The 16,088-nt window shown below is 46.1% G+C and overlaps 1 protein-coding gene across 3 annotated transcripts in view; it reads right to left on the reverse strand.

The window, feature by feature from the left end:
• LOC122794036 (cyclin-dependent kinase-like 1) overlaps positions 1 to 16,088 on the reverse strand; it is a 1,692,555-nt gene that overhangs the window by 618,020 nt on the left and 1,058,447 nt on the right. For all 3 annotated transcript variants that reach the window (XM_044062168.1, XM_044062160.1, XM_044062151.1), the window contains exon 5: positions 10,841 to 10,931. In XM_044062168.1, the coding sequence (XP_043918103.1) occupies positions 10,841 to 10,931 (91 nt within the window). The remainder of the gene's footprint in view (positions 1 to 10,840; positions 10,932 to 16,088) is intronic.

The following is a 16,088-nucleotide window of genomic DNA, read 5'->3' on the forward strand; positions in this document are numbered from 1 at the left end:
ACCACGAAAGGAATCGCAGTCTCCCGAGTTGTGGGGGCCTCCTCTGCCCCTACGGCGGCATCTCCCTGAATAACCACCCCCTCCCCTGCCTCTTGAGGGGGGCTCACCTTGTGCACTGGGAAAAATCCTCTGTGATTTCTTGAACGACATTTTGCCACCCCTCTGGGCCTTGGGATAAGGCCTAGAGGGAAGGGAAAAATGGACTCCTATGGCAGACAGAGTCTTTCCTTCCTGCTTGCACCTGGTGAGAGTGTCTTTCACCTTGGTTCCGAACAAAGAGGAACCATCAAAAGGGGAGTCGGTGAATGAAGACTTGAAGGCCTCTGCGAAATGACAAAGGCGCATCCAGGCCTGCCTCCTAACAGCAACTCCTGAACTTGCTGCCCTACTCGCTCCTTCAGCTGCATAGGAGATTAGCCTCATGGAGGAGTTTGCAATGGAATTGAGGGTAGACATCTGAGCGTTGACTGTCTGAGCCACCGCCTCAGAAACGATACCTGTGAGAGAATCTCCAAGCTCCTTGAGGGGATATCGCTGGAGCCATGTAAAGTGTGATAAATAATTCAGTGACCGTAAGATAAAGGTCGCCGAAGAAAAAGTATGCTTCCTGTACCGGTCTATGGTCCTAGACTCCTTGTTAGGGGGATGGATGGTGGAAGAAGTCTCGGCTAATTCCTTCTGAGTGGCAGCTGCCACCACCATGGCATCCACAGGGACTCCCTTGGACAGAAATTCCTTATCAGGAGCAGCAGACAAAAATTTATTGGGTCTCCTGGGGACTGGTTCCACAGAGTCAGGGGTTTCCCACACCCTTCGACAAACCAAATCCAGAAGCTCGTCGAAGGGTGTAGATACCCAGGAGGCGGAGGGCTGAGCACCAAAGGCCTTCAGGAAGACCGACTCCTCCTCGGAGGGGGCTTTGAATGGCCAGTCACCTCTTTGTTTCAAAATCTCTAGGATGTCAGAGAAAGAAACATCCTCAGAAGATGACTTGTGGGACCCCTCCGATTCCTCGAGGTCGGTGTCTGATGTGAGAGACTCATCCTGGGAATCTATGTGCTTCCTCCTGCACGTCTTCTTTCTGGGTGGCTCCTCAGGCAAAAACTCTGAGGGACACTCAGAAATGTGGGGACCACTCGTGGGGGTACCCTGAGACCTTGGGGCTCCGCTGTCTAGAGATAGATGGTGATCAGAGACCTGCACCGATGTAGTAGGGGACAGAATGACCGACCCACATGATGCCGCTGATGACCTCGCCAGCACGCTCCGCATGGCCTTGAAGGCTGGTCCCCCCGAGTCCGAAGAACGACCAGCCTCCGAAGCCATGACAGGAGTCGAACTTCCCTGGGCCGAAGCACCCAGAGGGAGACTAGGAGCCGAGAGGTGCCCCGAAGCCTCTCCCTCGGGTCCGACCGAAGAATCCTGAGTCCTGAACCCCGTGGATGGCGCCGACTGGGTCGGAGCTGATGTCGGCACCGATAAGCCAGGAGGGGCTGTCAGAACCGACCTAGGGACATCACGCAGAGCTGAGCACTCCGGCTCCGAAAGCTGAGGTGTGCCCGGAGAAGGAAGTATCGAAGCAGGTTGAGGGACTTGCTCCGGAGCTGACTGGGTCAGAGCCGAGAACAATTTTGCCAGAACCGGTGACTGAAGGAGTCTCTGTACCACTCTATTGACGTCCACATCTGATAAGGTCCTGGAGGATTTAGAGGATAGAGAAGGAGATCGAGACCTCCTCTCTGAAGGGGACCTGCGAGGAGGGGATACTGGCCTAATGCTAGGCGATCGGCTCTGAACAGGTTCCAAGAAAATTGGAGCCGAAACAGGTTCCATATCAACTGACACTTCCTGCGGCCCCGAAGACAATGGAGCCGAGGATGTTGAAGCAGACTTTGCTATTTTCTCCGGTGGCTCAGAGGAGACTGATGGAGCCGGAGATCTCTTTTTTGATTTAGAAGATTTAGTCTTAAAGCTGGAAGCACTCTCCAGACTCTCCTCAAAGGAGGGTTTCAGAAGTTCCTTCAAAATCAATTTATTCTTCCTTTCCTGAAGAACTCGCGGACTAAAAGCATGACAGAAGCTGCACAACTCATGGAGATGAATCGCTCCCAGACAATATACACAGACGGAGTTGTCCATCGGTAATGGACATTTTGTAACTGCACCTAGAGCACTTCTTGAAGCCCGAGGGCTTGTGCTCCTTAGTATCTTTGGACATAGTTAACCAACACTAATAAAGCACCAAGACAATCAAACACTGAATAAAAGGACCAACGGTCAAACAGTCACAAGGCGGGAAAAAACTACAGCACACAAATACCACAAGATCTCTAAGTTAAACGATCCTTACACACAAACACAAGGGAGAAAGGACTAATACCTCTAATTTAAACGGTACTTAGTCCCGGTAAACTTAAAAGGCACAAAGAAAGCAAGGGAACAGACTAGGTCCTCTAACTGAAACGGGCCTAGCCCATTGGAAACAGCTAGTGGGATACCACAGAAAAAAAACTATCCAAAACAATTTTTTTACAAGAACACACAATAGCTATTAAAATAGCTTTTTGTTTGCAACAAATTTCTCTGATAAGGAAGAAAAAGGGTACTTAGCCACAGCCAAGAGCGAGACCACGTCCGAGCTACTCGAGCGGCAAACGAGATCTGGGGATAGACAGCAGTGCAGCATGGGATACCATCTTAGCCCAGCCAACAGAAAGACTTTGAGCTAAAAAAGTTTGGCCGAGTCGGAGCCGACATTTGGCTCCGAACCCACGGGTAAGAATGTAGGCGAGATTGGACTACATAACATCTAAAGATATCTCATCCTGCCCTGATTAGACCAGCTATAGTCTGTAATAACCCTTTAACTATGCATCTATCAAAACACACCATGCAGCTGGAAAGACAACAAACATTTCTAACTAAAAGATCACCTGACTAAAGACCCTCAGCTACCAAGACAGGCTTGAAGCTCTTTCTCTTTATTTACAGATTCTTATATGGGGAAACAATGGATAACATTCCATGCTGTTAAGGATTCAACCCTCCTTGTCCTACATTTCCACAAAACAAATGGCTTCACAAACCCTCAAACTAAAACTTTTAGTTATGTACTCACCATAACTTCAGATGTTTGGGATCCATCTCGCCTACATTCTGAATGATGGGTTCGGAGCCGATCCCTCGGCTCCGACTCGGCACGCTTATGCCAAAGAGCGAAGTCTCTTATTGGCTGAGCTTACTATATCCCAGGATGCACTACCACCAGTCCCCCAGATCTAGTTTGTCCGCATACATGCACACATGCATACCCTGCTTATATAACATCGTCAGATGAAACAAGATAAAAACAGTAGAGCTCAAAACCGTTCAATCTCTTCTGATCTGCAAGGCACGCGGAAGGAGGGTGGGTATCAGGAATGTAGGCGAGATGGATCCCAAACATCTGAAGTTATGGTGAGTACATAACTAAAAGATGTTATGTGATCCTATCTCGCCTACATTCTGAATGATGGGACAGCGTCCCTAGCACCTGAATCCTGGGTGGCTCACTGGAAAACACTGCTGAGTACCGTGGAACCAAATGAAGCTCGTCCTTTAGATGCCACATCCAATTTGTAGTGGGAAATGAACGTGCGGGTTGGACCAAGTAGCCGCAGCACAAATTTCGAAATAGCGAGCTTGGAATGAAAAGCTATAGAAGTAGCCATAGCTCTGGTAGAATGAGCTTTGATAGATGATGCAAGTTGCTTATTCGAAGAAGAATAGGCCTGAGTTATGCAATCTCTGATCCATTTTGAGATTGTAGCTTTTGTGATGGTTTGGCCCAATTTATTATCTGAGAAGGACACAAACAACTGGTCTGACTTACGAAGTTGCTGAGTCCTGTCTAAATAGAAGCGTAATTGCCTGTGAACATCCAATTTATGGAGAGTGTATTCTGCTTCATTAGAGAATTTTGGAAAGAAAACTGGTAGTTCTAGAGATTGTTGAAGACAGAAACTAGAGCAGACCTTTGGGACAAAGGATGGATTAGGCCTAAGTGATACTCTATCTTTGTGGAAAATCAAATACGGTGGTTTAATAGACAGGGCTTGAAGCTCTGAGACCCTTCTTGCCGAAGTAATAGCCACTAAAAATGCCGTTTTCCATGACAGATATTTTAACTCGCACGTAGCAGCCGGTTCAAAGGGGGGAGATGTTAAAGCGCGCAGCACCAAATCAAGATCCCACGGAGGTGCAGGATGAAAAACTGGTGGTCTTAACAGGCTCGCACCTTTAATGAATGTTTTGCATAACCTGCTGCTCATCAAAGGAGGATCCGTGGATTCATGGAATTTAGAGATAGCAGCTAGTTGAACTTTAATAGTTGAGACAGAAGATCCCTGATTAAATAGGGATGTTAAGAATTTCAAAACTTTTGGGACAGGAGCAGTGATAGGGTCTAAGCCCTTGAGTTGAGCCCAGATAGCAAACCTCTTCCACTTACTGAGGTACAATTTGTTAGTGGTAGGTTTGTGGGCCGAAGATAAAATGTGAACAACTTCCGGGTCTAGTGTGTGACTTCTAACTAAGGTCGGAAGTGGAGGAGCCAAGCTGTCAATTTCAGAGATTGAAGGGACTGATGCCAATGTCCCGACTGATGGATTAGCAACCGGGATCATGTCTAAGGTCCACGGATCGTCCACTGCATGCTTTTTCAGGTAAGGAAACCATATCTGACGAGGCCAGTATGGGGCAATCAGAATCATTGAAGACCCTAGCTGAGAAGCTTTTTGAACAACTTTGGGAAGGAGTGGAATTGGAGGGAAGGCATAAAGCAACCCTGTTGGCCAAGGTTGTGCTAGAGCATCCATGGCTGGTACTTCCTGATGTGGAATCAAGGAGAAGAACCTTTGGCACTTGGTGTTTTGTGGAGTCGCAAATAGGTCGCAGCACGGCGTCCCCCATCTCTTGAAAACCTGGGCTGCTACTGCGCGGTTTAGAGACCATTCGTGAGGAGAGAGAATTGTCCTGCTTAATTTGTCCGCCAATACATTTGACTTTCCCGGGATGTGGGTCGCTACCAAAAAGCGGTTGGTAGCTACAGCCCATTCCCACACTCTCATGGCCTCTCTGCAAAGGGGATACGATCTGGTCCCTCCTTGTTTGTTCAGATACCAAACCACCGACATGTTGTCTGTGTGGATGGCGATGATGCCCTGAGGAAGGAACTTGTGTAAGGCCTGTAGGGATAGAAGTACAGCTCTCATCTCCAACACGTTGATGTGGAGAAGAGCTTCGTCCGGAAGCCAGGATCCCTGAACTAGCCTGCCCAGACAATGCCCCCCCCACCCTATCTGGGAGGCATCTGTCGTCAGGGTAACCACTGGAGGGGGGAGAACAAAGGGTTTTCCCTGATCCAAGTTGGATGTCTGAAGCCACCAGCGAAGGTCCCTTTTGCATATTTCCGTAATCATGATGTGATGATTGAGGGGAAGATCTTGGAAGGACCATTGAGTTGATAAGAGCCACTGAAGAATCCTCATGTGTAACCTTGCTAGAGGAACTAAAAGTACCGTGGCAGACATTGAGCCTAGAACCTGTAGGACCATCCTGGCTGGGGCTTTGGATCTTGATATCAGAGCTAGAACTTGGCCCTGTAAAGTTCGAATCCTTTCGGCAGGAAGAAAGACACGCATCAATCTTGAGTCTATCTCTGCTCCTATAAACTTTATGCTGAGAGGGCAGCAAGACAGACTTTGACCAATTGAATGTAATCCCAAGGGAAACACCCAGGAGATGGTGGCTTTGAGGTTGTCCATAAGTAGATGCCTGGTGGTGGCAGTCAGGAGCCAGTCGTCGAGATAGGGAAACACTTGGAATCCAAGACTCCTCAGGTGAGCCGTCACTACTGCCAAGCACTTGGTGAACACCCTGGGGCTGTGGTGAGACCAAAGGGCAGAGCACAAAATTGGTAATGACTGGTTCCCAGGCTGAAGCGCAGATACCTTCTGGACGCCTGATGTATCGGTATGTGATAATAGGCGTCCTTGAGGTCTATGGAGCACATCCAAACATCCTTCTCCAACAACGGGAGAATGGATTGCAACGTGACCATTCGGAATTTGGATTTCGACGGATAGATTTAGTCTGCTGAGATCCAATATTGGTCTCAGGTCCCCTGTCTTTTTTGGCACTAAAAAGAACCTGGAGTAATTTCCTGATCCGATTTGGTCTGTGGGGTACGGTTGGATGACTCCTTTTTCTAGCAGCTTTGAAGCTTCTGCGGCTGCTATTTCCCTTTGACTGGGTGGTGGGTCCGGGATTCTCTTGGACGGAGGGGGTGAGGACTTGAATGGGATGGTGTAACCTCCGGCAATTATCCGAAGCACCCATCTGTCCTGAGTGATTGACTCCCAGGCTTCTAGGTGCTTGGCAAAACGACACCCGACTGGCTCCGGAGCAGCACAGCCGGGCAATCCCTCATGTTGTATGGGAGGCTGAAGAGCCACGAAAGGACTCGCGGTCTCCAGAATTGCGGGCCCTCTGCCGCCTCTGGGACGGCGTCTCCTGAAAAATTTCCCGCCCTCTGCCTCTGGACGGGAATCTTCCTGCTGTTGGGAAAAAACTTGCGAGATTTTCGGAACCACATTTTCTCCCCTCCTTTGGCCTTGGGGTAAGGCCGAAAGGGAGTGGAATAACGGGCCCCTACGGCAGATAACGTTTTTCCCTCTTGCTCACAGCGGGTAAGGGTGTCTTTCACCTTGGGTCCAAACAATGAGGACCCATCAAAGGGAGCGTCGGCGAAGGAAGACTTGAAGGCCTCCGCAAATTGACACAAGCGGAGCCAGGCTTGTCACGAGAGCAACGCCTGTGCCTGCCGCTCTACCGCCTTCGGCCGCATAAGAAATGAGCCTCATGGACGAGTTAGCAATTGACGTAAGGATAGCCAACTGAGAGCTAACGGACTGGGCTAGCTGCTCAGGTAGGTTACCCGAGAGGAGTCTGACAACTCCTTGACCAGATCCCTCTGAAGCCTGGTAAAATGTGCCAAATAATTCAGAGACCTTAAAGTAAAGGCCGCTGAAGTCAAGGTGCGCTTCGCACCTATCCATACTCCTAGACTCCTTATTAGGAGGATGGATGGACGTTGAAGCCTCTGCCACGTCCTGTTGTGTAGCAGATGCCACCACCATGGCATCTACAGCCACGCCTTTAGTAAGGAACTCCTTCTCGGGGAGCAGATAAGAATTTGTTTGGGCGAGAAGGGACTGGTTCCACGGTATCCGGGTGTTCCCACGCCCTTCGACAAACTAAATCCAGAAGCTCGTCGAAGGGCGGAGACACCCAGGAGGCGGAGGGCTGAGCCCCAAAGGCCTTGAGGAGCACTGATTCGTCCGCAGAGGGGGTTTGGACATCCAGCCGCCTCGTTGTTTGAGGATCTCTAAGATGTCTGCAAAGGAGACATCGTCCGAGGACGACTTAGGGGACCCCTCCGCATCATCCATATCCGTGTCCGATGTAATAGACTCGGGGGAGTCCACGTGCTTCCTCTTGCACGATCTCTTCCTTGGGGGTTCCTCTGGAGATGACTCCGAAGAACCCTCAGGAAGAGGGGAACCCCACTGGGGTAACCTCAGGCCTCGGGGCTCCGCTGGCTACGGACAGGGGAACTGCCAAAGACCCAGTCTCCACGCCCAGGGAAGGTGCTGGTAGAACCTGAGAGATGGCCGAAGAGGATTTGGCCAGGGCACTCCTCATGGCCCCGAAAGCCGGACCCCCAGAATCCTGGGAGAATCCGGTCTCCGGGGGCATGATGGCAGACGGAAGTCCCGCAGCCGAAGCACCGAGAGGGAGGCTCGGAACCGAAAGCAAAGGTCCCGAAACCTCACCCTCGGGTCCAGCCGAAGAAGTCCGTGTACCAAACTCGGACCCGAGGGCCCGTGTTGGAGTAAGGGTCGGAGCCGACCCTGAGATCTCCACCGGCTCCAAGAGCACCTGCTCCGACGGAGCCGAAGCAGTCGGAGGAGGAATGGCAATGGGGTGGGTCATGGTCATCGGCTCCGAGGCCAACTGGGTCGGAACCGAAACAAATTTTTGGAAGACTGGGGACTGGAAAAGTCTTTGGAGCACCCTGTCTATATCAGAATCCGACATTCTCGAAGACCGAGAGGAAACAGAACGGGTTCGAGAAGACCTCTCCCTCGGCCCCACGAGACTAGGGGACCGGCTCCGAGGCGACTCGATGAGAATCGGCGCCGAGGAAACACACACACCAGATTCCATCGGTGCCGAGGTAGTCTTCGGCGCCGAGGAGGAAGTGTCTGAGCGGGCGACCCTTGTCGGCTCCGAGAGCAGTGGAGCCGACGAAGGTGACCCGCCTCGATGCCCCAGCCATCGGCTCCAAGTCCGAGGAGTCGATACTGGAGGCATCGAGGCAGACTGTTCCGACCTCGGCTCCAAGTCGTTGGAGCCGAAGGAGAGGCCTGCCTAGGTCTTTTGGCAGTCGGGTCCGACGGACTGGTCGGAGCCGAAGCCCTTTTCTTTTTGGCAGGAGTCGGAGAGGAAGCCAAGGCTTCTTCGAAAGAGGGTTTAATCAAGCCTTTGAGAATCAATTTATTTTTCCTCTCCTGGAGGACCCTAGAGGAAAAAGCGTGACATACACTGCATGACTCCTGCAAGTGCTTTGCCCCTAAACAATACACACACAGTAGATGGTCATCAGTAACAGACATCTTAAAAGCACATTTAGAACATTTCTTAAAGCCCGAAGGCCTATGGGGTTGAGACATGTTGATACACAAAACTAGTCACTCTGACAGGAAAGTACACTAAATTTTAACTACTGATATGAGCTTACAGTAATAAATAAAGCCGACTCTTCCTGTAAAAAGAACAGGTAACTCTAATCCAAGTTGAACAACTATTAGAGACCCTGTAATTAAATATTAACAGTCCGGGAAGGCCCTGAATGGAGGGGGGCCGAAAACAAACTGAATTCAATCACACACAACAAATTCAAGTCCAAATCGTACACAAAGTTAACGCTAGCTGTTAAAACAGCTTTTGTGAGGAAAAACAGCAAAAAACTGACAGAAAAGTTAGTTTAATAAACTACTTAGCCCAGCCAGCTCGAGACCACGTCTTCGCAGGGAAGCGGCAAACGAGATCTGGGGGACTGGTGGTAGTGCATCCTGGGATATAGTAAGCTCAGCCAATAAGAGACTTCGCTCTTTGGCATAAGCGTGCCGAGTCGGAGCCGAGGGATCGGCTCCGAACCCATCATTCAGAATGTAGGCGAGATAGGATCACATAACATCTTAAATTTCCATCAATAAAAAAACAAATAAGAGATGCTGGATGACACATTTGTTATGTATCGATTCCCCATCTCTGCAATAATTTTTCATTATGTGTACAACAGAATAATATCCTTATTCCCTTTACTGCAAACCTTGATGAATGAGTGGTTGCCCATAAATTCATCCCTGGATTATCTTATTTTGCCTTCCAGAAGGCAGGAGATGCCAGGTGATTATGCTCCCTGGAATGACTCTGCCTTATAAACTTTATAAAGCTATGTATCATAATGCTAGTAATTTTTGGCCATATTATTTTTGTTACAGAAATTTGCATTATAAAATCAATATCACTAGAATCACCAGACAAACTTTTGCTACTAGCATCAATATACAGCCCACAGTCTCTTCTGCAATAGCACAGTCAACCCTCTTTTGCAATACCTACTATCACAGCACACACTTAAACCACACATTATTACTGTCAACAAGGTAGCTCATATAGAATGAGTGAAAAGCATTAAATACCAGGGGTTTTATTCTCAGTTACTCCTCACAAATCTTAATTCCACTATAAAGCAGTAGGGTTACTGTTGAGAATTAAGGACAACCTGTTACCCAGTTCTAGAAATAAATTCATCTCGTATATGATTGTTCTCCCAACTTGTCTATGGCAGCATCCTCATTACTACCCTGTCTTAAGCTACTGCCTCTTAAATGTAAAACATTTAAAATGCATGTACCACGTGTTTTAGCCTTATCTACAATCTATCACTGTGATCTATGGAACAATTTAAACTGGTCATCATTTTCATATGAATTAAATGTCTCTTGTACTCCACTTCTGCTGTCACTATGTAGACCCAGCTATATCATTTTTCAACTTTTTCTAGACTGATACTCTTTAGCTAGAAGTATGTGTTCCTCAGGTACATACTTGATAAAACAATTAAGATGTCGCAAAACTATGGCAATGATCTCTTCTCTAACTTTGTTGGTGGTATCTGGAACAATCTTCCCAAGAACATTAGAAGCAGTAACAAAATCTTTGACTTCAAGAAGAAATTTCTAATCCTCTATGACTCTAATCTAAAGTGCATTTATTACAAGGGCATCAGCTAATTTTAGGCACAGAATTTGATGGACTAAAATTTTTTTTAGAGCTGCAACAGAAAAGGCTTCTTGCTTCTTGTCTGCATATATATCAAGTACCTCCTTTTTTGTTTACAAAGTGGTATATAAAAGGATTTCTTTATAAGGAACAGTAATCTACACTTTGGTAATCCTGAATTTTAATGAAGCATTTTCTTTTTAGTGCCGTATAAACTAAACCATTAATATACACCACAAAATTTAGATGCCCTCCCCAAAGAGGGCAGATTGTCACTGTGAGCAAAAATTATTACATATGTACCAGTAAAAAGATTTATAATCTTGCTTTAGATACTTGAGGCATGCTTGACTGTACATATGCTTTATAGTGATAACAGTATCTGCTACTTATTAAAGACAATGCAAACAAATAAAACAAAAAGAAAAAAAAATGATTATCTACTTACTGAAAGTTGTGGCAAATCCAAAGTCACAGAGTTTAATGACACCATGCTTGGTGATCAAGATATTCTCAGGCTTTACATCTCGATGTATGCACTGCAAAGAAGTATTTAAATGTAAGTAGACCCATAAGTAAATTAACAGACTGCAAATGTCTTACATCATCTTATCCTTACTACCAAGCAATATTTGGCTCATTTTCCTATGTGTGTGTGTGTGTGTGTGTGTGTGTGTGTGTGTGTGTGTGTGTGTGTGTGTGTGTGTATATATATATATATATATATATATATATATATATATATATACACAAATACACATACACACACACATATTGTCTTACAGACCCAGTCTCAGTACTTTACAGCCATTTCAAAACATAATATACAGAAGTAGCAACCTACACAAGTAAGGTGGAATCAGCCACCACAGACACAGAAGTGATGCAAGTAGGTTTGTCAGTACATTGTAGCATAGCACACACAAAATTTCAAGCTGAGAACTGATAACCTCAAATCACTCAGATTGTACATTAAACAGATATAAATGTAAGCTAATATATACTATTAGAAAAAGCGAATAATAAATTAAAAATAAAGACAACAGTGGTTAAGATGCTGGAATGTGATCTTGGACACTGATTATTTCTACATAGATGACAAGATTCATACTAAAATCAAAACCGTTCTTTATGCAAGGAATGCTATAACATCCTTATTAAAAAAATAACTAAGGACAAAGTCTCCATACCCATCCTTAATTTAACAACTCCATGGTTGTAGCTCCTAGACGAATGTTATATTTTGTTAGGGTCACTGAAGTACCATGTGGAGCTGTCCCACTCATTTGGAAAACTATATTATACACAGCATCAAAAATGTGATTCTTTGACATGAAATACAGTCAAAAATCATCTTGGTTCAATCATTTATTACAAAATTACAATACACTGGACAATTAACTTCCTCTGTTTAATACTTGCACAATGTATGCCATACAGGAAGAGATTTAACCTTCTCATGCCAGCCTGTGCTGACACATGGGAATATGGGTATGACCAGGCCAGTCTCTGTAATCAGAAATCAGTTTAAATCAGATGAATACAAATATGAAACAAAGCAAGGAATATGCAGAGCTAATTTCAACATCTGACTGTGGAATGGAATATAAATGAAATTACATTAAAATGAAAAAAAAAAAAAACAGTAAAAAGTACAGTTTTGTACCTACCATAAATGTAGATGTTCGAAGATCCACATTGCTGCAGTCCTTACACTTGGGTAGTCCGCTGTCCACGGTCGGCCCGAATATCAAAGTATAAGGCTGACGTCGGTCAGGGCGCATTTAATTGACGTCAGGACGTCAGGGTACAAATGCGCATGACCGACGTCATATCCTCAGTCTTTTCTTGCCCCAGATGTCAGAAGACCTTAAAAATAAAGGTCAAAACCAAAAGACAGCGAACAAATAACCAACCACCCTTGCACTAACTATATGTACAATATATACAATATACACAATATGTACAACCCAACCCACACAACCACGTCCAACTACAGAGGGGAAGGAGGGAGGGTAAATTGGACTGCAGCAATGTGGATCTTCGAACATCTACATTTATGGTAGGTACAAAACTGTACTATGTTCTTCATCTCACATTGCTGCAGTCCTTACACTTGGGTAGAATCCCAAAGCAGAGGTAAGGGAGGATGGCTAACTATAAGGAAGCAGGAGCTGCCAAAATGCCCTGCAAAACCGCAGTGGCAAAACCAGCCCTGGACTTAGAGTAAAGTGGCAGGTGATAATGCCTAGAGAAAGTATGCACAGAACTCCAGGTAGCTGCCTCCAAAATATCCTTGGTTGCCACTCCCCTCAAAAAAGCTGTTGAAGTGGCAGTAGCCCTAGTGGAATGAGGCCTAATCCCAGCTGGAACCTCCTTGCCATGATGGGAATAACAGAAAGCAATGCAAAACCCAATCCACTTAGAAATAGTTTGTTTTGACACAGGCTTGCCCTGAGAACTCAAAGCAAAAGAAACAAACAACTGCTGAGACTGCCTGAACCCCTTAGTTCTGTCCAAATAATAACGCAACTGCCTGTGTACATCCAAAGTGTGCAAAATCTTTTCCCCTTATTTTGGGGATTTGCATAAAAAGTAGGCAAATGAATAGTCTGGTTTAAAGCCACACTAGAAACCACCTTAGGCATAAAGGAAGGATTAGTACGTAATGATACCCTATCCTTATGGAAAATCAAGAAAGGCTCAACTGCCATAAGGGCCTGTAATTCAGAAACCCTTCTTGCAGAGGTAATGGCCAACAAAAAAGCAGTCTTCCATGATAAATATTTCAACTCAGCAGTAGCTGCAGGCTCAAAAGGTTGTAGAGTGAGTTTCTCCAACACAAAATTGAGATCCCAAGCAGGAGTAGGAGCTCTTCGTGGGGGTCTTATATTCTTTGCCCCTCTAAGAAATTGCTTGAACAAAGGACGAGAAAACAAAGGCGGGTCGCAATCATAGTGAGCTGAAATTGCTGCAGCATGAACTTTAACAGAAGAGAAAGACAAACCTTTGTCTAGTAACTCAGTAAGATATTGAAGAGCCACACACAAATTAGGCTCAGAAACATCAAAATCTTTTGCTGCACTCCAAAACAAAAATCTCTTCCATTTATCAGCGTACACTTTCCTTGTACTAGGCCTTCTAGCTTCCAAAATAACATTCAAAACTTGCTGAGGAAGTGGAGGCCCACTATGGTTCAAAACAGAATATGCCAGGCTGTCAGGTGCAGAGAGTGAAGCTTGACATTGAGCAAATGGCTGTCCTCCTGTGACAACAGGTGTGGAATCGAAGGCAAAGGCCATGGAGGCTTCCGTACTAGACTTCTTAGTAATGGGTACCAGTGCTGTCGAGGCCAATCTGGAGCTATTAAAATCATCCTTGGCTTGTCCTGTCTGACCTTCAGAAGTACCTTTGGGAGGAGAGGCAGAGGTGGAAAGGCATACACATGAAGATTGCTCCAATTGAAAGAAAGAGCATCCACCCTCCAAGCTGTGGGGTGAAACCTTTTTGTGCAAAACTTTGGCAGCTGATGGTTTAGTGGAGAAGCGAACAGATCTATGTCTGGAGTTCCCCATGACACCGTCAATTTCTGAAATACACGAGGATCCAATTTCCACTCGTGGGGATCCATAATTCGTCTGCTCAACACATCTGCTAAGGAGTTCTGTGCTCCTGGCAGAAACCTTGCCTGAAGATTGAGCTGTAAACTGAGAGCAGTCTCCCACAAAATCAATGCTTGCCCGCATAGAGGATAAGAATGCGTTCCCCCTTGCTTGTTGATGTACCACATGACAGTTGTGTTGTCTGTTAGAATCAACACCTGTCCTGGAAGAAGGAATTCCTTGAAAGCTATTAATGCAAACTGGACTGCTAACATCTCCTTCATGTTGATATGTAGATGTTGTAGTCTGACAGGCCACTTGTTTTGTATCCACTTTCCATTTAGATGAGCTCCCCAAGCTTTGTCTGAGGCATCTGTCGTTAAAATCTGACTTGCCTCTGGCCGGGTCACAGAGAGTCCCTTGTTTAGGTGACATTCCTGAGCTCACCACAAAAATTCCTTCTGAATGCAAGGTATTATTTGAATGACAGTGTCCAGATCCTGGCAGTGCTGTGTCCATACATTTTTGAGATACCATTGTAGCTTCCTCATATGCAGTTTGGCATTGGGAAGCACCAGAATACAAGATGCCATGAACCCTAAGGCTTGAAGGACTGTCCTTGCAGTCAGCCCGGACTGATGAGAGAGTTGATGGAAGTAAAGGGATAGACTCTTTTGTTTGTCCGGGGTTAAAAAGGCCATCTGGGCTGCTGTATTCAGTCTCACACCCAGAAAGCACATGTCTTGAGAGGGTACTAGACTGGACTTTATTTCGTTCACAGAATACCCTAGGCATCTTAGCACTGCTATCACATATTCCAAATGATGAAGAAGCTCTTCCCTTCCTTGAGACAGAATTAGGCAGTCGTCCAAATAAGGATAGATCTGTATTCCTTTTAGTCTGAAGAAAGCTATCACTGGAGCCAGAACTTTCGTGAACACTCTGGGCGCAGTAGATAAGCCAAAGGGCAATGCAGAGAACTGATAGTGAGAAGTCCCAGCTCGAAAACGCAGATACTTTCTGCAACTGAGTCTGATAGGAACATGAAGGTAAGCCTCCTTGAGATCCAAAGTTACCATCCAATGATCTTTGCCCAGCAGAGGCAAAAGCTGCTGCAACGTCAACATTTTGAACTTGGGAATGTCCAGATAAGTGTTGAGGATAGATAAATCCAAAATTGGTCTCCACGTGTTCCCCTTCTTTGGTACTAGGAACAGGCGAGAATAAAATCCTAGGCCCACTTCTGGCAGAGGGACCGGCTGTATGGCCCCTAGTTGGAGTAACAGAGAAACCTGTTTGTGAGCCTCTATTCTTTGTTGAGGAGGAACGTCTGGCATGCCTTTGAAAGGAGGCAAGGTATGGAAATAAAACCTGTAGCCGTGGTGTATGACATCCAATACCCATCTGTCCTGGGTAATTAAACTCCAATTTCCTTTGAAAAGTGCCAACCTTCCTCCCAAAGGTGCTGCCAGACGAGCAGGCTCTGGCAGCTGAAAAGGTAGGTCATTGGGTCTGCTTACGAAAGGACTGACCCCTGCCCTCACCCGAAGCCTGTGCAGGAGAACTCCCTGTTCTAGGCCTGAAAGAGCCCTGAACTCTGCCCTTACCACGTCTAGATCTACCCCTAGACTGGGAATCATAAGAAGGATACGTCCACCCCTTAGTAGGCCAATTTCTACTAAACTTTGGAGGCTGGACCTGCAAAAAATCTTTAACAGTCTGCATAGACTTAGCCTTGTCTTCCATCTTCTTTAAGACTGTCTCAACAGGAGGACCAAACAACACGTCAGATTGTAAAGGAGCATCTAAAATCCTTGTTTTAACATGTTCAGACAAATTCTGATCCCTCAGCCAGGCGTGCCTGAAGAACAGTCCCAGTGGCAGCCACCCTAGACGAGGCCTGTACAGCATCAAAACCACATTGCAAAGAATGCTTACCCACCTGTTCAGAAACATGTACTAAATCTTGCAACTCTTTACAATCAATACCCACTGCCAGAGCATCAACCTTAGACTTCAATTGTGAAAGGAGATAGTTTTGGTATTTCAACATGTGAAACTGGCAATTCAGAGCCCTCATAGCAAGAGTGGAAG

The sequence above is a fragment of the Protopterus annectens genome, chromosome 1.part0 (assembly GCF_019279795.1).
Source record: "Protopterus annectens isolate FY-2018-M chromosome 1.part0, PAN1.0, whole genome shotgun sequence".
NCBI lineage: Eukaryota > Metazoa > Chordata > Ceratodontiformes > Protopteridae > Protopterus > Protopterus annectens.